The 20,245-nt window shown below is 50.2% G+C and overlaps 1 protein-coding gene across 1 annotated transcript in view; it reads left to right on the top strand.

Moving 5' to 3' along the window:
* The window catches only part of CACNG7 (calcium voltage-gated channel auxiliary subunit gamma 7), a 35,615-nt gene extending 19,295 nt beyond the window's left edge, over positions 1-16,320 (top strand). The window contains exons 5-6 of the mRNA XM_075537112.1: positions 14,194-14,339; positions 14,527-16,320. Coding sequence (XP_075393227.1) covers positions 14,194-14,339; positions 14,527-14,784 — 404 coding nt within the window. The 3' untranslated portion in view covers positions 14,785-16,320. The remainder of the gene's footprint in view (positions 1-14,193; positions 14,340-14,526) is intronic.
* The last annotated feature ends 3,925 nt before the right edge of the window (positions 16,321-20,245 follow it).

The following is a 20,245-nucleotide window of genomic DNA, read 5'->3' as shown; positions in this document are numbered from 1 at the left end:
ACAAATCCATGAACACTCATATGTATATAAAAAAGAGCTTTCATTACAAGAGCAATTGAATATTGAGAAAACATCCCAGCCCAGTCCAGATCAAGTCCATCAGTCCGATATTAGCCCATACGTCTGATAGCAATCTATAAAGTCCTCTTCATACTCAGGCAACATATGCAATGACGCCGAATGCAGGATCACAGGCCAGTGGGTGGGAGGTCTTGTGGATCCAGTGATGGTAGAAGCATCTCATTGCTGGCGTGGGTCTCCACGTGTCTCCTCCAGCTCCAGGGCTCTAGCATAACTCCATGTGTCTTGTCAGTAGAGAGTCTCTCAGGGAGTGAGCAGAGAGAGAGTATGTGTCTCCCCCTTCCAAGGAGGAAATACAGGACTTCCCAGAATTCTCAGGAGAAGGCCATGCCCACACAGAGGACTCATTGGCTATACAATGATTGACAGGCTAGACTCCACCCGTTTACTCTGAATCCTCAAATTGACACCAGATTATGTAACTACGACACGTTCCCTGGTGATCCCTAAGAGTCTCATCAGTTAGTCTTTGGCGAAGCATGTGGGCAGTACCACAAACTGCCCAAAGAGGACACGAGCCTGTCTCGGAAGTCCAGCCAGAGACCTCCTTAGAAGTAAGAATGGCAAGTACTTGTGTGCTCTGGACTTGTGATCCCGAGGGACTGGTCACTGGAGAAGGACACTGTGTTGGGTAAAGAGGGGTAGGGAGAGAAAGGGGAAGGCTTTTGACGAGATGGGTTGACACCATGGCTTCAACCGTGGCTCAAGTCCAGGATCCGTGGTGGAGGTTGCATAGGACTGGGTGGGGTTTCATTCTGTTGGAAGCTCTCCTGAAACACGCCCCCCCACCCCCCACCCCAGGGGTGACTCTGCTGGTATCTAGGACACCAGCAGCCTAGCTTCCATCATCACAGCAACAGGCAAGCCACCATGGTGCCTAGACATGGGACAACAATCCCACTCGGGGTCTAGCCACTTTCCCAATGCCTCCGTTTCTAGAGTGCCTTTTATTGCTCCTCCCCACCCCCCACCCCCCCGTAATCAGAAGTCCATCTAGGCTCATGCTTTGCATTTAGTTAACAAGTATTTTTCTTTACTATTATTATGATTTTGAATAATAGTTTTATTTGTTTGCTTATTTATGTTTAATTGATCATCTGATGGGGGGGACTCTAACAGATATTAAAACAATCCATCAATCGGTGGCATCAGGTGAACTTGTATAAATGCCGCCACCATCATGCTAGCTAAACATTTTCTTTCCATTTAAGCCCGCTGATATCACCTCCTCTTTATTCCCTCCCCCCCCACCCTACCACCCTCGTGAACCCTTGATAAATTATATAGATATCATATCTTACACCATCTGAGGTGTCCCTTCACCCACAGTTCTCTTATTCGTCCCCCTCGAGGGGGGGGGAGTTATAAATAGTTTTATTGACATATAGATCATAAACGTCGGGTCTCATCCTAAAGAGTTACACAATCATCACCACAATCCGTTCTTGAACATTTCCTGCACCCACTGCCACCAGATCCCCATTTTCCTCAACCTCCCCCTTACACCCCCGCTACATCCCCCACAGTAAACCATTAAACCAGTTACTGTCCCTATAGGTGCACCCACCCTGGTTTTTATATACCGGAAAACACACGACAAGTCAGGGTAAAACAACAGCAACAACAACCAAATCTCTTTTCATCTGGAATAGTTCCCCCACCTTAAAAAAACAAACACAAAAAACACATCGACATGAAATAGATTTCCTTGCAAAACTTTCTAACCTACAAAAACCACGGGCTAGTATAATGAAATCCCGCATAGACCCATCGCTCGATTTCAACCATCATCTGCATTGGGAGAATCAGCTGCCAGCCGTTTCCCATAAGCCCCTCCTCCATTTCACCAGAGGCTTCCTACTCCCTTAGTAAAGAGCAACAGCCCCGGAAATCCAGGGTCAGCCCCGCCCTGTGCCCCACAGGGCAGCTGTGAGTCAGGATCGAGTCGAGGGGGGTTTGGTTTGGTTTTGGAGAGTCTTCAGCATCATACCGTGACAGTTGCTCTGAGAAATAAGTACTCTTTATTTTTAAAAGGGGGGGGGCATGTAATTAGTTTTCTTGTTGAGGATGCACACAGTACAACACAGGCAAATCACATCATTTCTGTGCATTTAATTCAGTGAGGTGTAACCATTCTGACCCTGGTTGTGTAACCATTCTGACCCTCGTTTTTCAAGCCATGCCTCCCCCCACTGGCATAAACCCACTGTGTCCCCCCAAGGGACACTTTAAACTTCTTGTTCTAGTTGGTTGGATCACAGAGAGATGGTGCTGTTTGGGATCAAGTTGGCTCCAACTCTTAGTGTACTTCCCAACCCGTGTGTTATCATGTACATCAGGACCAAACACTGCCATCCTCGCACTTGTTGGTCGGCTTGAGCCTGTTGTTACATCAGTACGTCTCAGCCAAGGTCCTTCCTCTTTTTGGCTGCCCTTCTACTTGACCAATCTAGACGTCCTTCTCCAGGAATTGGCCTCTCCTGATACGATGCCCATGCACGTGAGACGAAGTCGCGCCATCTTGGCTTTGTTTCTAAGGAGCATCCTGGCTGTACTTCTTCCGAGACACATTTGCTTATTTGCTTTCTCTTGTATTGCTACAAAAATCATAGAACCTTTTTTATGAAACAAAAACATCAAAACGCGGACCTATTTTTCTAGGCAGGTCCTCCACTTCAGTCTCTATATTTTTGAAGGCAACGTTCCCATTTCTTCCCAGAAGAACTCTGTCCCCTTCCAGTCACATGTGTCAACAATGGGAGTGTCAGGCATCTTTGAGAGACTCGAATCATGCTCCCTTAAAAATTATTTTGGGAATTAATATTTTTATCGATGTATCTTACTCATTCCAATATATCCCTTCCCTCCCCATATGGTTCTGTTGTCAAATTTCATTGGGTAGGGTTGTACAATGATCAATGCTATCAACTCCCCTCTCCCTTTCTCCCCCCCCACTTTCTGTACCCTCAAATAATCCTTCCTCCTGTCACTGTCTCTGAGGGGTCATCTATCTTGACCATGCTCTTTTGTAAAATAACATTTTCATTGTGAATGAGGTCTGGCTAGGGTATTCACATTTCAGAACACCAACCCTGCATTTAATGGTTCAAACCAGATATCCCCCTGTCCCCCACCCCCCATGCATTCTCTTCCACCACCACTCTCCCTCTACCTGTCAATTCTCTAACCCATTGCTTCATCTCCCCACCCATGCCCTCCTTCCCTTGGGAACCCCCAAAGAGTGTTCCCTTTGGTGTGCAAGGCTTTGTCTTGGTGTTTCCCTGTAGAGCAGTGGGCTCATACAATAGTTGTCCCGTGGAGATTCACTAGCTTCCCTCAGCCAACGGTCTCCAGGCCTGTGTTTGTCTGGATTGACTAGATAAACCAATTCATAGACACTCCTATGTGTATGGGAAAGAGCTTTATGTACAAGAGCAATTGAATATTGAGAAAATTTTCCAGCCCAGTCCAGATCAAGTCCATAAGTTCAATATTATCCCATATGCCCAATACCAATCAGACTCAGGCAACACATGCAATTGACACCGAATGCAGGAAAACCACAGGCCAGTGGGTGGGAGGTCTTGTGGATCCAGTGGTGTTGTAAGCATCTCAGCGCTTGCAGGGGTCTCCACGTGGCTCCTCCAGCTCAGGGCGCTAGTGTAGTAGTGCCACGTGTCTCTCAGGGAGTAAGGGATGTCTTGCAGGGAGCAAGCTGAGAGAGAGAGAGAGAGAGAGAGAGAGAGAGAGAGAGAGAGAGAGAGAGAGTCTGTCTCCTGCCTCCAAGGAGGAATACAGGAGTTCCCAGAATCCTCAAGAGAAGGCCATGCCCACACAGAAGCCTCATTGGCTATGGCCTGATTGGCAAGCTAGACTCCACCCCTTCACTGTGAATCCATGCAAATTGACACTAGATTATGTAACTACCACAAGGCCCCATCCCTGTTGTGAGATGTTCTGTAGTTTCATCATTGTTTTTCAGCCACGCAGGACATCGCATGGTGTCTACATCCCAACATCTCTTTATCCGTCTTTCTACTGATGGGCATGTGGGGGGTTCCCACCTTCTTGTGAATGGTGCCAATGGCCATGGAGTGCCTGTCTGTTCATGCCATAGCTCAGACTTCTTTGGGATGTGTAAGCAGCAGAGATCTTGCTAGATCCTATGGGACTTCTATGCCCCCTTGTCTGCCATATCCCCTTTCCACAATGCCTGGACCTGTTTCCAGGCCCTCCCACAGTGTGGCAGAGTCGCAGCCTCTCCGCACCGTCTTCAGCTTCAGCCTTGGTTGCTTTAGCCGTGCTTGTTCTGTTGGCAGTCCGACGGAACTTTGGACGTTCTTCGCCAGCACCCCGGTGCCAGTGCATCGGTGCCTCGCCAGTCCTCTTTATTCACTGTCCAGCGCACATGCGTACGAGGCGACTGAAAATACCACGGCTTGGGATCAAGCGAGCCTCAGTCTCCAAACTGCCGTCACCTGCAGACATAGAGCTTTAAAGGGACGCAAGACAGGCATCCCTTACTAGTTAAAGATAAACAAATGCTCTTTAGTTTAACCACACGCCATTAATCCCGCTGCAACGATGAAGAAGAACGGCTTAAGTGTGCCTAATACCCAAGCAGGGAGAGAGTCCCCTCTCCCACCGGTCTCCCAAGTGCATTTTTTTATACATAGTTTGTTGCCAATCAGGATTCTAATTCCACTCGTGCGTTCAGCGCATCGCTCCCTTCAGCCCTCTTGGTTCTCAATTGGTCCCTATCCTGTATGTCTGTTTTGTTTTCTGCTTTGCCTTTTATTTGTTGAAGTTAAAAAAAAATCAGTCCTTCATCCGGGAAACCTCTCGGTTTTTGTCTTTTCCCCCAATCCCATCTCCATGCCTTGGCTATTAATAATGCTTGGTTTGGGTTACATGCAGTCTAGTTGATTTTGACTCACCAAGGCATGACAATGGAGCGGGGCATCTTTTATATTTGTATCAGTTCCATACAATACTATATATATAGTATGTATATATAATATACCAATACATACATACTATATACCTGCACACAAATATATTATATATAACATATTTAACATATATACTTATAATTTATATATACATGAATATATATGTATATATACACATGCAAATATATGTGCGTATGCCAATACACACACATATATACTATATACCTACACACATATACATATATATAAACTTTTTATTGTGAATCAGGTCGGGTTTACATTTCAGATGATCCTTTTGGCATTCGATGCTTTATTTCTTTATTTTAAAAATTAATTTATTTATTTCAACACTTTAAACAATGGATCCAACATCCCAGTAAGTGGTCCTGGCCACCACTTTTTTTTACTTCCTCTCCCCTCCCTCTTATAGGATAGTCTCTTTCCCTTCACCCGGGTCACAACTGTCTACTCTCGACCCTCTAGACCAGGGGTAGGCACACTATTGAGACGAAAGAGCCAATCCAGTCCCTCTCAACAACTCGAAAGACATACATACATACATGTGTAACTATATATATATATAAATAGATACATATGTAAATGAGATCATCAGTATGTGAACACTATCCTTTGAAGTGATTCGGTTTTGTTTCAGAGCCAAATGTCCATCGCCACATAGCCACCCCTGACCCCTAGATGACTCAAGAGCTGCTGTTTGCCGAACACCCCACCTATGACCCCCTTCAGCCCACTGCCTCCCCTCCCACCCCCTGGTAACCATCAAAGTCTCTTTCTTTTGGGATGAAGCCTTTCATCTTGATCCCCCCCCACACACACACACACACTCAGCCCCCTTATATAACAGTGGTCTCATGCAGTAGGTGTGCTTTTTGATTGGCTCTAAATCCACCCCTGTCCGGAGGTGGCCCGGTGTCACCACTGTGCTTTGGCGAGAGTCACGCTCCATCGTCACCGGTGGACCCAAGGGCCTTTGCCTCCCTTTCCTTCTGGCGGGAAATGAGCATGGCGCGCACGTCACACAAGCACCACAGTCGGTTTCCACGTTCCTTCCCCTCCTCCTTTGACCACTGGGCCCAGGAGCTCATGTGGTTATCAAAAGGAAGAAAGGCAACGTGGACGCTGACTTAGGTCCTTGGGTGACACACAGGCCCATTTCAAACCGAAAGGAAAAGGAAACGAAAGAAGCTTTGGTTCCTGTAGACCAGTCTCTCGAGCCCTGAGCAAGGTCAGGAGTTTGACACCACCGGCCGCTCCTTAGGAGAAAGAAGAGGCTTTCTACTCCCTTTCACAGGTACAGCCTCAGAAACGCACCGGGGGCAGATGTACCCTGTTCTGTAGGGTCGCCGTGAGTAGGCAGGGACTCGATGGCAATGAGACTAGACCAGCGTCTAGGTCTGATGGGTAAGGATGCTGGGGGCAGTGACCTTTAGCTTCTTCTTTAGCTTAAATTTTATTCATTCTACGTATTTTTTTCTCCATTTTAAAAGTTAGTAGTTGGGATTTAGTACCTCTATCAGTCCGCATTTCAATCGCATCAAGTAGAATGTGGTATAATGGCTACCACAACCAGTTTCCAAACACCCCCTTTCTACACAGCCCCCTTGACAAAGTCTCCCTTTCACCCCACCTCCTCCGCTGTACCCTCCTTCCCCCAAACCCCTTATTCAACTTGCTGCCCATTTAGTTCACCGACCCTGGGTTTCAGAGACCAAAACACAGAGAAGCATACAATTCAGCTCCAAGACATAACACCTCTGAGAGATACTGGAATATGTTGTCATCCCCGCCCCCTCCCGCTTTCATTTGTGGAATGTAACACACACAACATACTACACCTAACTGCACAGATCCTCCTATCAAAAGAGTGAGGATCTCTCAGTAAACCCCATGGTTGTCTTCCTTCCTTCCTTCCTTCCTTCCTTCCTTCCTTCCTTCCTTCCTGCGTGGCACCAGTTTCTTCCTCCAGCCTTCCACGGGTGGGCATTTAGGAGGTTGCTTTCATTTTCTCGATATGGTGAATCTTGCTGTCACACCTGGGTGACCATCTGTCTGTTGGTGCTGCAGGGCTTTCTACTGAATAGAAGCATCACTGGGTTGAGCCGTGGCGGCTGAATGAGCCATGAGTTGGGCTGCTAAACTTGAAGTTAGCAGTTCAAAATCACCAGGCACTCTGTAGGAGAAAAGTGAGGCTTTCCACTCCCGTCAAGCACCGCAGTCCAGGAAACCCACAGAGGCAGTTCCACCCTGTCCTATCAGGTCGCTGGGAGTCAGAATTGACTGTATGGCAGTGCGATTAAAAAAAAAAGCTATTTCTATTCCCATTTGTTTGAGGAAATATCATGCTAAATTCCATGGGGGTACACAGTTTTGCAGTCCTGCCAGTGGTACATGAGGGTTCCAATCTCTCTGCCCAGTCCCCAGCATTTATTAAGCTTTGCTCTCAGTGGCTCCTGTAATCTCTATTGTGATCCTATTGTCAGAAATAGGATGCTCGGAGAAGGACATCCTAGGCTTCAGTGAACGGAAATTGTCCGGTACCGGCCACTTTGAGTTGGACAAATCCATGGTCTCCCATTATGTCCACATTGAAGAAGCCTGGCATCACGTGTGTTGTCAAAAAGAAGTTCTAGAGATCCATCCTGAAGTACAACACTGTCTGTGACAAGACAACGACCATGTGACTACAAGGAGGACCAGATCATAGACCGCTATTCAGATTTATGAGCCAACCACTAATGTCAACGTTGGAGACACTGAAGAGCTACACACACACACACACACACACACACACACACACACACACACACACCACTTCTTCAAGCTGAAATGGATCAAACATGCAACTTAGATGCGCTGGGCTTTACTGGTGATTGGACGGCCAAAGCTGGAAATGAAGCCATGAGATCAATACATATCGAAGTAGGAAATTGACTCAAGAGAGTACTTAATCCAATTTTGCAAGACCAACAATGTATTTGTTGTACTTTTAAAGCAAAACAAAAAGAGGCAAGACACCTATACCATGGACCCAGACGGAATGAAGGGAAATCAAATCAACTAGTCATGTGCGAAGGGACCGCGCAGAAGCTCGAGTCCGTCATTGAGAACAAGAGGCCAAGTGCTGACTGTGGGACAGGCCCTCCATCGATCCTATGCAAGCTCACGTGGAAGCCGAAGGAGACTAAAACAAGCTCCCGAGAGCCAAAATACGACCTTGAGTCCGTCCCACCTGCATTCCGAGAACATCTCGCAAATAAGATTTGACTCACTGAGGACTGATGACAGAAGACCTGAGAACTGTGGGATGATATCAAGACCATCACACACGAAGAAAGGAAAAGACCAATATGGTGTCAGAAGAGACCCGGAAACTTGCTTCCGAACATCGAGGAGCAAGAGAATGGAAGAAACGACCAAGTACCAGAGCTGAACAGAAAACCTCAGAGGGCAGCCCACAAAGACAAAGCCAAGCATCTGAACAAAACACACAAAGACCTGGAGCTAGAAAAAAAATAAAGGGAAGAGCTCTCTCAGCCTTTCTCCATCTGAACCAACTGAAGGAAAAAGAAAGAAAAATTATCCAGGGCTCCCTTTACAATACAGTAATGAAAGATCCTATGGGCGACCTATTGAATGAGGTGCGCAGCAAAAGGGAGGGTGGGGGAGCACACAGAGCCACTGTACCAGAAAGCGCTGGCCAACGCCCTGCCATTTCAGGAAGTGATATATGACCACACCCTGACGGTGTCCGAGGGGAAAGTCCACGTTGCACCGAAGGCACTGAGAATAACAAGGCTCCGGGAATGGGCGAACTACTGGAGGCAGAGTTCCGGCAAAAATGATGCGGTGCTGAAATAGTCTCCTGTTTATGTCAAGAAATCTGAAAAGATAGCAACCTGGCCAACCAACTGGAAGGGACCACCTATTCCAAGGAAACGTGATCCAACAGGTTGTGGAAGTTATCTACCAATATCCTTCATATCACATACAAAGGACTACACACACACACACACACACACACACACACACACCAGAAAAACCCAGAATTGCGACAAAAGGAGCAAAGCTTTTGTAGTATGAATTTTGCCCTGCTAGGTGAGTATTGAGCAACTCACTCTGTTAGTGCACCCAGTGATACCACCCGGAAAGGTTCTCTATGATCACTGTGATATATTTCGTAAAAGCATTTTTGCTCGCACCTCATGTTTTGTGATGGCTGATTTAAGAGAATAGCGTGCGGCTGTGAAGTTTTGGTTCCTGCTCGGGAAGAATGTGCAGAAGCGGTTGTGATGTTGAACACAACTTACAAGAACAGTGCAATGGGAAAAACTCAAGTGCACAAATGTTTTGATGACAAACTTCGTTCTGGATGTCTGTCAACTTTCCGAAGGGATGAACATGTCAACTCATAGTGGATTTGGAGTTCTTTCCACCAGGTCAGATTGCTAATCAAGTTTCCTATTTAGAGGTTCTGAAAAAATTGTGTAACTGCACGACGAAAAAAGGCCTGATTTGTGGCAGACAGAACTGCTTTTACCACCATGACAATGCACCTGCTCATGCAGCCATCTCAGTACACTGGTTTTGGGCAAAAAACAGCATGCCTTTCTTGCCTCAGGCACCTTACTCATCTGACCTCACTCCCTGTGACTTCTTTTTGTTCCCTCAAATGAAGAGGGACATGAAAGGACAGCGATTTGATCACATAGAACAGGTGGAGGGAAAAAAAAACAAACAAAAACGAGGGAGGTGCTGTCAGCCATCCAAACAGGTGAGTTTGAAAAACGTTTCCAAGAATGGAATCACCGATTTGACAAATGTATCACATGTAATGGAGAGTACTTTGAATGATAAGGCTGTTTTGTTAAACACACACACACACACACACACACACACACACAACCTTGAATACATAGCTTTGGGAGAAAAAATTCAGATTTTGGAGGGTACCCCCATATACAAGGAAAATCTTGCTGAAGATAATTTCAAAAATGGTTGCAGCAGTATGTCAACAAAGACCAACCAGAGATTCGAGCTGCCGTCTGAAAAGGATGGGGAAACAAAAGTTCACGGCAACCCCACTATGGGAACAAGAATATTGCCCTGAAGAACTGATGTCCAGGATTTCGGCACCAAAGGAAAAAGAAGAACTGATATCATTGAATGATGGGTTGGTATAAACCACAGACCACCGGAAGAACAACAGAATTGTTCTTCAGAGGGTTCGTACCATATGGACACACACATTGTCAACCCTTGGACAGTGCAGGAGGCTCTGTGGAACAGGTTCACGGGCAGTTGAACATCCACAGATCACGTTTGACTTCCGCTCCCCCCATACACCCCAAGCTCAATCACTGACAGCCTGTCACTGACCAGAAATCTCATCTCACCAACCCCAGAGACTCCTCAGAAATTGTGTCCCGCTAATTGTATCAAAATCCATATTACCTCAGGGGAAAAAAAAAACCAAACACCAGTTTTTTTCCCATTTCATTCAAAACATCTTCCGTGACTGAAACTCTTCTGTTTCAATGGAAGAGTTCAAAGCACAAAATAAACTGTCTTAAAAGGGCTAAAGCACATCCCAGGGTGATATTCTCAGGGAAGCCTCTAGTTTCCACCGGTCTGGACTTCTTAAGACCTTGGGGTGCTGTTATAATTTTTAAATGACTTTTAAAAATTATTTATGCAGTTAAGCTCTGGGAGCACTGTTGTCTTACGTGAACCCACATAGATCCTGAAAGGACACGGTGCTCAAGGCAGAAAGCCTGTACCAGCCCTGGTAGCACAGAGGGTTTATGAGCTGGACTATTAAGCTCAAGGTCAGTGGTTCGAACCCACCAGCTGCTCCACGGGAGAAAGATGAGGCTGTCTGCTCCAGCAAAGGTTCACAGTCTTGGAATCCCACAGGGGGGCAGCGCTGCTCTGTCCGATAGAGTCGCTCAGAGTCCGCATGGACTCAGCGGCAGCAGGTTTGAGTTGGGTGGTTGTTTGGCTTAGTATGTTAAGCATTAGGCTGCCAAGCCAAAGCTCAGCAGTTCAAACCCACCGAGATATGAGGCTGTCTGCTTCCATAGAGATTTTTAAAAAGGAAAAAAAATGTATGTATATGAAACTCGAAGGACCAGTTCTACTGTTGTGTGCAGGCTCTCTGCCTTGTGGAAGTGCACTTCCCTCTCTACTGCCAATAAACAATATACAGTCCTGGAGGGGGGGAGGGGGGAGAACCAGCCCTGAGATGGCGCTTTTGTTTTGCCACATATGTATGTTGTTGTTTGAGGGGGAAATTAGGGAAACCTACCACCAAGCCGCAGAAAATAGCATAGCATCCTCTCTGAGAGCCTGAACTCTGCCAAGTTGGTCTCTCTGTTTCCTTTCCACGCACCTGCGTGTACACCTGCACACACCTGCGTGCGCATGCGTACACACACACATAGACACACGCACACGCACACGCACACACACACGAGACCCTGGGTAGTCCATATGTTTCCTATACTCATGCTCGGCTGCTAGTCAAAGGTAAGAGGTATTAGCCCACCCACAGGTGCCGCCAAAGAAAGGTCTTGCCGCTCTGGGGCCGAAAAAGCAGCCTGTCAGCGCAGGGAGCGCAGTTCCACTCTAGAGCACTTGGGGGCGCTGTGGTCAATGCTGACTCCAGTTTCGCTGGGGGTGGGTGGGTGGGGGTGGATTATTTGGTTTGATAGAACAGTTAAAAAGAAGAAGAAAAAAAACACGAACGGCGCCCTGGTGATGTCGTGGTTAGTTCAGGTTCGTTTATTTCTCTTTTTCTAACCCATTTTTGATGTTTGCTCCTTTCTTTTTCTCATCCTTGTTGATTTTTAATCTTCTGAGCTCTTAAAATATTGGTCCGGTTGCATAAGTATTGTCAGTCTCAAAAACCGTATTACCATCAAGTCGATTCTGACTCCTAGCGACCCCGTAGGATGGAACAGAATGACCCCCTGCATTTCAGAGACTGCCAATCTTTACGGGAGCAGACGGCCTTGTCTCTCTGTCTCTCTCTCTCTCTCTCTCTCTCTCTCTCTCTCTCTCTCTCTCTCTCTCTCTCTCTTCTCTCTCTCTCTCTTCTCTCTCTCTCTCTCTCTCTCTCTCTCTCTCTCTCTCCTCTCTCTCTCTCTCTCTCTCTCTCTCTCTCTGTCTCTCTCTCTCTCTCTCTCTCTCTCTCTCTCTCTCTCTCTCTCTCTCTCTCTTCTCTCTCTCTCTCTCTCTCTCTCTCTCTCTCTCTCTCTCTCTCTCTCTCTCTCTCTCTCTCTCTCTCTCTCCTCTCTCTCTCTCTCCATGGAGTGCTGGTGGGTTTGAACCACTGGACTATGGAGATTATCAGTCCAACACCAGCGCCAGCGCCACCAGAGCTCCTCAGAGCTCCTGCAATAGTAAAACCAAGCTCGCCGCCATCGAGTGGATTCTGACTAACAGCGACCCTACAAAGCAGAGTCAAACGAACTGCCCCCCCCCCCCCCGTGGGTTACCATGACTCTAACTCTTTACAGGAGCAGAAAGCCCCCACCTCTCTCCCATGGAGCTGCTGGTGGATTAGAACCTGCGACCTCATGGTGAGAGGCATAACCCACTGAGCCATCAACAATATGTCCCCCAAGGAGTGCCCCACTCCTTGGATCCTTCCCTATTACTCTCACTGTAGGCAATAATTATAGGCCGGGGGGCTCCCACCCCCCACCAGCTGTGTCTCTCTTTTTAGGAGTCCTGGTATCGCTGCGGGTTAAGGGTTGAACCACTAGTCACAAGGGTCAGGAGTTTGAACTCAGCAACCACTCCAGGGAAGGAAGATGAGGTTGTCTCCTCCCATAAAGAGTTACAGTCTTGGAAACCCACAGTTCCACCGTGTCCGCTGGGCTTCCGAATTGACACAATGGTAGTGAGAAAGATGTGTGACCTTGGGAAACCACAGGGGCAGTTCCCTCCTGCCCTAGGAGGGGGTCGCTGTGAGTTTGGTTGGGTGATGCCAGAGGTGGAGCGCTGGACTGCCAACCCCAACGTCAGCAGTTCAAACCCAACAGCCGCTCCTCAAGAGACAGATGAGGCCATTTGCTTCCATAAGGATAGGCAGCTTTGGGGATCCCATGGAACATTCTAGTCTGTTCCCGAAGGTCTCCATGTATCAGAATTGGCTTGGCAGCAGTGTCCCAGGTGTCGAGCAGGGGTTATGCTCATTTCAGTGGGCTTTCCTGAACTCACTCTGCCCTCCTGCCCTTCGATGCCCCTTCTGGACACCCCCCAACAACAATTTCCCTTACAGTCCTGTCACCCACATAGGTGGTGACAGATGCGGTCTGTCCTATTTTGCCCAGGTCAGGAAGGCTGGGTTCTGGGACAACAGGTTTGGTCCATCTCGGGGTTCCCCCTGTGGCCAAGCCCCTGAACACCCATCAATGCCCATTGTCTACTGACTGTGACCCTGGCCGGGTGACAGAGCGGAACCGGTCCCCAGAGGTTACAGGGCTGTCATCTCTTTCCAGCGGGTGGGGGGGGGCTGAACTTTGGGTTGGCGAACGCTTAGCCTGCAGTGCAACCAGGGCTGCTAGGCATGCATCTCCATGTTCTTAAAACCAGAACCATCCCGACTCTTAGCAACCCTACAGAACAGCATAGGACTTCCCCAGGGAGCCCCAGGTGGCCCGCTGGCCACTCACTGGGCTGCTAACCGCAAGGTCGGCAGTTCAAAACCACCAGCCGCTCTGCGGGACAACAATGAGACTTTCTGCTTCCCTTAAAGAGTCGCGGTCTCGGAAACCCACAGGGGCTGCTGCTCTACCCTGTCCTCTAGGGGTGGCTGTGAGTCAAAATCCGCTCGACGGCAGTGCGTTTGGTTGGAGTTTATAGGGTTTCCGGAGAGGCTGCCCAATTTTCAGGAAGCCAACTATCTCATCTCGTCTCCAGTGCAGTGAACCGGCAGTTTGCAGCTGACTGCTGTAACCTCTGTGCCACCAGGGAAGCCTCTCCAGCATACCAGGAACTCGGAGAGCTGGCTGGCAGTTGGCGGGACAGAGCAGGGGAGGGGGCAGGGGAAGGCGGGCAGGGGGTGTGGGTGGGCTGGGGTGGAAGCAGGGCGCGGGGTCAGTGCAATGGCTCAAGCCCAGCTCTGCTCCTGCAGGACTCTCCTTGGTGGTGGGCTTGGTCCTGTACATCTCCAGCATCAACGACGAGGTCATGAACAGGCCCAGCAGCTCCGAGCAGTACTTCCACTACCGCTACGGCTGGTCCTTCGCCTTCGCCGCCTCCTCCTTCCTGCTCAAAGAGGTGCCCATCTGAGGGAGGAGGGCTGGGGGGCAGGACTCCTGCTCTGAGGGAGGAGGAGGGCTGGGGTCAGGATTCCTGTTCTGAGGGAGGAGGGGCTGGGGGGGTCAGGACTCCTGCCAGACAGGCGTTTGGAGTCGTGGGTTCCGGGGCCCGGTCGCGTGCGCCCCTTTGACCGTGCCTTGCGCAGGGGGCCGGCGTGATGTCCGTGTACCTGTTCACCAAGCGCTACGCGGAGGAGGAGATGTACCGCCCGCACCCGGCCTTCTACCGCCCGCGGCTCAGCGACTGCTCCGACTACTCGGGCCAGTTTCTGCAGCCCGAGGCCTGGCGCCGCGGCCGCAGCCCCTCGGACATCTCCAGCGACGTGTCCATCCAAATGACTCAGAACTACCCGCCCGCCATCAAGTACCCGGACCACCTGCACATCTCCACCTCGCCCTGCTGAGGCCCCGCCCAGGGACGCCCTGACCCGCCCACCCACCCCTCCCCGTGCTGCAACCCTGTCCTTCGGGGCTCCTCCTCCACAGGGTGGGGCGCAAGCTCCAAGCTCCGCTCCTCTTCCAGCTCCTCCCCCTTTTCTGGTTGTGTAGCGGTCACCCGTTGGGTTGCTATCAGCAAGGGCAGCAGTTCGAAACTGCCATCCGCCCCACGGGAGAAAGATGAGGCTTCGTAATCCGGTAAAGAGGCTGCGACCCTGTATAGTCTTAGAAAACCAAAAGGGTGGTTCAACCCCGTCCTACGGGGTCGCTATGAGTTAGAATCGAGTTAGATAACAGTGAGTTTGAGTTTTGACTCTTTATTCCTCCCCCCACCCCCAACAGCCCTGGGGGCACCGTGGGTTAGGCATTAGGCTGCTAACCGCACTGTCAGAGGTTCAAATCCACTAGCAGCTCCTCAAGAGAAAGAGACGGCTGGCTTTCTGCTCCCATAAGGGCTTACAGCCTCCGAAACCCACAGGGGTAGTTCCCTACCCTGTCCCGTGAGCGGAAATTGACTTGATGGAAGACCCGCCCCTTTCCCTGTGGCCCACCCCTTCCTTCCCTAGAAAAGACCCCAGGTGGCACAGCGGGTTAAGCATTGGGCTTGTCCCGGGAAGACGGCGGGCAAGATGTGACCCGTTTGCTTCCGGAAAGAATTCCAGCTTCGGAAACCCTTTGGGGGCCAGCCCACCTTGCCCACTAGAGTCCGGGGACAATCAGCTCCAGCAGCTCCTTCCTCACTGCAAGTGTGCTGGGCTAGCAGGGGGTGGTTCTGCCAGTCCCCCACTCTCCCCCTAATGTCCACCGAGCGGCCATCCGTCCAATCCCCTCTGTCCCGGGCGGGCGGGACCTTCTCCTGGCATCTAGGCCAGGCCCCTCGTCCTTCCTGACCCTCCAGCTTCGGGGTGCTGTTAGGGTCTTTGTTGCCCCACTTCACAGCGCTGGAGGGCGGGCAGGACCTAGTTTCCCCCCCTTCCCGGTTTTCTGTTCCCCGGGATACCCCATCTTATTTCTGTTCTCCCCCGAATGCCCCCTGCCTTTTCGGCGGGGTGCGGGGTCCCACATAACTGCTTTTGCCTTTTTCATTTATTCTTCCCCTAACTCTACCTCCCCATGTGCGTCATTAGGCATAATTCAGAACTGCACCCCCAATAAGGATGGAGGGCGACCCCCACTCCATGCCATATCCACTACACTTCTGTGACAGCTTCTTCTCCCTCGAGGCCCCGTGGGGGGAGGGGCAGTAGCGGGGATCCCCCCAATCCTCAAGTCTTCCATTTTTTTCTGGCGCACCCACTTCATCCAAGTCTTGCTTCTCCTCTCAGACCCCTCACCTCCTCCCAAATCTGGCCTCTTTCAATGGCCCTGTCCACCCCATTGGACAGATAAGGAGTGTGTGGAGGGGGGAGAGGCTCACCAGAAACTTGCCCACTCCCCCTCATTAGGGGAGGAGGGTTGAGGCAGCACAGAGTCTTTGTCTTACACGGAACAAGAATGGCCCCCGTGGGTGGGGGGGAGGGGGGCTAGGGAGGGATGGGAGGCTTTTAGTTTGCATTTTAGGGGGCTGGGGGGAGGGGGCCGCAGCAATTAATCTGTCTTTACGCAGCGATTTTTAACAAGGCTGGGGGGTGGGGGGCGCTGGGGGCAGGGAAGGGGGTGGGGTGGGGGGCCTGGCTCTGTTATTTACCGTGTATCATATGTAAATAGCGACAGAAACGTCAATAAAATTTATTTCAAACACGTCTCTGCCAGTCCAAGAGGGAGGGTTGGCTACCAAGGTGGGTGGAGAACTTACCTCTAGGAGGGGTCGTGGTAGTGCTGCAGCCGCTCAGGTCAGCAGTTCAAACCCACCAGCATCCTCCTCTGAATAAACATGAGAATAATGTCCAGTCTGGGGAGCCTTATGGAGGGTCACTATCTGAGCCCTTGGGGGGTAGTGGTTAAGCATTGGGCTGCTAACCAAAAGGGCAGCAATTCGAAACCACCAGCCACTCCACATGAGAAATACAAAGCTTTCTACTCCCATAGAGTTATACTCTACCCTGACCTGTTGGTTCACTGTGACTCAGAATCCACTGGATGGGTTTGGGTTTATAGCCTGGTGTACGATAAGTATTGGACTGCGAATGGCAACGTCTGAGGTTCAAACCCACCAGTCTTCTCCGAGGCAGCAAGGTAAGACTCTGCTCCCAGTCTGCACAACCCTATAGGGGTCCTATGCCAACCTCAACATCTGCAGTTGGTACCACCAGCCACTCCTCCAAGAAATATGAAACTGCCCTCTTCCGGGAAGGTATCCACCATCCTCCAGGGAAGAAAGATGAGGCTGTCTGTTCCCATAAATATTTATCATGTGGGAAAACTTATACAGCATAGGTCCTCAAACGTATTTGTCCTGCCGTCCCCATTTCAGAAGGAAAAAAAAAAAAGAAAAGATTGAGCACCCCCATCACCTAATGAAAAACGTCTGTACTCAAGCTGATCGTGCAGGATAAAAGTGTAGGCATCTGTTGTTGCAGCTTCAACTCCCAGTCATTCCAAATGCACCCCTCCAGGGACGAGATCACTGACGTTGGGAAACAGTGCTCTACAGAGTCATTATGAGAACAGACTCTCGTCCGTGGGGTTAGTTTGGGCCCTCCCCTAGGACTGGAGCCTCAATCATTGCTGAATGAGCAGGTGAGATGGTTGCTCTTGGGAATCCGGGAGTTCGTGTTATTGATTCTGGCTCTTGGAAGCCCCTTGGGTTGGCAGGGAACTCCTCCCATCCCCCTCCCCACGTTTTCCTGGCTGTAAGTCGTGTGGAGGCAGAGCACCAGGTCTCTGGCTGTGGAGCCTCTTGGGTTTCAACGTCCTGACTTGTCTCCTAACCACAGCCCCCGAGTGTAACCTCTCCACTAACATGAAGATCACAGGTAGGTGGGTGGAACTCCTGTGGATCCAATGGCGGTGGACACATCTCCAGGGCTCTGGATGCCATCAGCATGGCTCCGTGTAGCTTGTTAACAGGAAGATGAAGCAGAGAGACCGAGAGGGTGTGGCCCACCTGTTCTGATGGCAGAATCAAGAGCGAGGACATTCCCAGAATCCTCATGAGAAGGCCACGCCCACAAGGAGGGCTCATCAGGCTGTGACCTGATTGACAGGCCAGACGCCACCCCTTCCGTCTTTTTCCAAGTTGACATGAAATTGTGTAACTCCCACGGGACTCAGCGCAGCCCAGCGGTATCACAGTTTTTATCGGTGTTGGGTGCCGCCAAGCCAATACCGGCTCATACCAACCCCATGTGACAAAGCTGAATTGCCCCATCGAGGGGCATCTTGCTTGTTGAAGTAGTTGTTGTTAGGGGCCTACCCATACTACCCAGGGTAGCTGTTATTGAGCCGGTGCGTACCCATAGCGACCCTACGCACCACAGAACTAAATACTGCCCAGCTCTGGGCCATCTTCCCAGTTGTTGCTATGCCTGAGCCCACTGGTGCAGCCAGTGTCCACCCAGCTCCTTGAGGGCCTTCCTCTCTTCTGCTGGGCCTCCACTTTACCTAGCATGATGCCCTTCGAGGAGATGGATGGACACTTTGGCTGCAGCCATGGCCTCAAACATCAGAACAACAGTGGGGGTGGCACAGGACCCGGACGGCGTCATGTGCGTTGTGGCGTGTGTGGGGTCACTATGAGTCAGAACCGACCTGACAGCACCTAACAATCGTCTTTCCGGGAGCAGCGCTTCTGATCCAGGTGGTTTTGATCCACTGACTTTTAGCCTAGCAGCTGAGTGCTTTCACCAGCGCATGATCCCCACATCTCAGGAGCATCCCGGTTGCATTTCTTCCTCAAACAGACTGGTTTGCTCTCCTGGCACTCCATGGTACTTTCTATATCGGCACAGGGTGAGTTGTAAGATAGAAATAGAAGAGAGCAGATTAGGCCCAGAGGCAGCAGACACAATTGGACTGGGGGTGGGGGTAGGATTCCACACCACAGGAAGGTCACTGAGGCACCAAGGACCAGGAGCTGCAGAGAGAACACGCCCTCTCCCTCCCCAGAGCAGGCAGAGCACAAAGAGAAAGCCTTCCCACCAGGTTTGAGTTTGCACAACTTGTATCATTTCATGTACAAAACCAACCAACCAACCAAACCACTTGCCCCTGCATTAACCCATAGGTTCTCACCCTTACGTGGCCTACCATCCCCTTGTTGGAAAAACAAATTACTCCCCTATCTCCTGGGAATGAAGACCTGTTGTACTATGGCCCATCTTCTAGGATCAAGTGTAGGTATCTGCTTGTGCAGGGGGCTCCAGGGGGCGGTTTTGCTCACTTGGGAAACACTGAATTAACCTCCCCTGAGTCAGAGTAGAACTGGATTCTCAGAAGTAGACCTCTAGATCTTTCTTCTGAGGTATCTCTGGGTGCACTTCAACCTCTAAGAAAGGAGGGAAGAAAGGAAACACAGGAAGGGAGGAAGAGAAGAGGAGAGGAGGGGGGAAGAGAGGGGAGGGGAAATATATTAGTCTGGGTTGACTAGAGAAACAAATCCAGAGACATATGTGTAATAGAGAACTTTATATCAAAGAGTAATTGTATATTAAGAAAACATCCCAGCCCAGTCCAGATCAAGTCCATAATTCCATTATTAGTCCATATGTCTGATCGGTCTATAAACTACTCTTCAGACTCAATGAAACATATGTAATGACACTGAATGCATGGAGATCACAGGCCAGTGGGTGGAAAGTCTTGTGGATCCAGTGGCGTGTGAGTCTCCACGTGGCTCCTCCAGCTCCAGGGCTCCGGCTCCATCAGCCTAGCTCCATGTGGCTTGCCAGCAGGAAGACGAAGCAGTGAGCTATTTATCTCCTCCACTCCTCCACATGAGGTCATCAAGGTGCAACCTGATTCACAAGCTGGGATCCACCCCTTTACTCTTAATCACCTCAAGTTGACACCAGATTATGTAACTGCTACAGGAGGGGAGGTCAGGGGAGGAGTAGCCCACCTGTAGAGCCAGCGGGTGCCCTGACTTTGGACTTCAAACCTCCCAAATCCTAAGAGAACAAAACTCCTTTCCTTAAGCCCTCTCAAGCGAGGCTGTTGTTAGGTGGGACCCCACGCAGGACAGAAGGAGACATTGCCTGGTCCTACGCCCTCTTCACCGTCGTTCTTAGGCCTGAGCCTGCTGGTGCAGCCACGGTGGCCCTCCACCTCCCTGAGGGTCTGTGGCTGAGGGGCCACTCCACCCTGTCACAAGAGGTGCTCCTGAGTGGGCGGTGTCTCCGTGGCACCTAGCCACGACGCTGCTCTAAGGAGATCCTTTTGACTTTACAAGCTCATTGGATGCTCCAGCGTGCACTCTAGGAAGCAGGCAGTCTAAAGGATCCCATTTGACAGAAGAAGAGACTGAGGCTCGGGGAGGTGAGGTCACCC

The sequence above is a fragment of the Tenrec ecaudatus genome, chromosome 18, assembly GCF_050624435.1.
Source record: "Tenrec ecaudatus isolate mTenEca1 chromosome 18, mTenEca1.hap1, whole genome shotgun sequence".
NCBI lineage: Eukaryota > Metazoa > Chordata > Mammalia > Afrosoricida > Tenrecidae > Tenrec > Tenrec ecaudatus.
The sequence above is the reverse complement of the archived record's forward strand: the minus strand, read 5'-3'. Positions and strand labels throughout refer to the sequence as shown.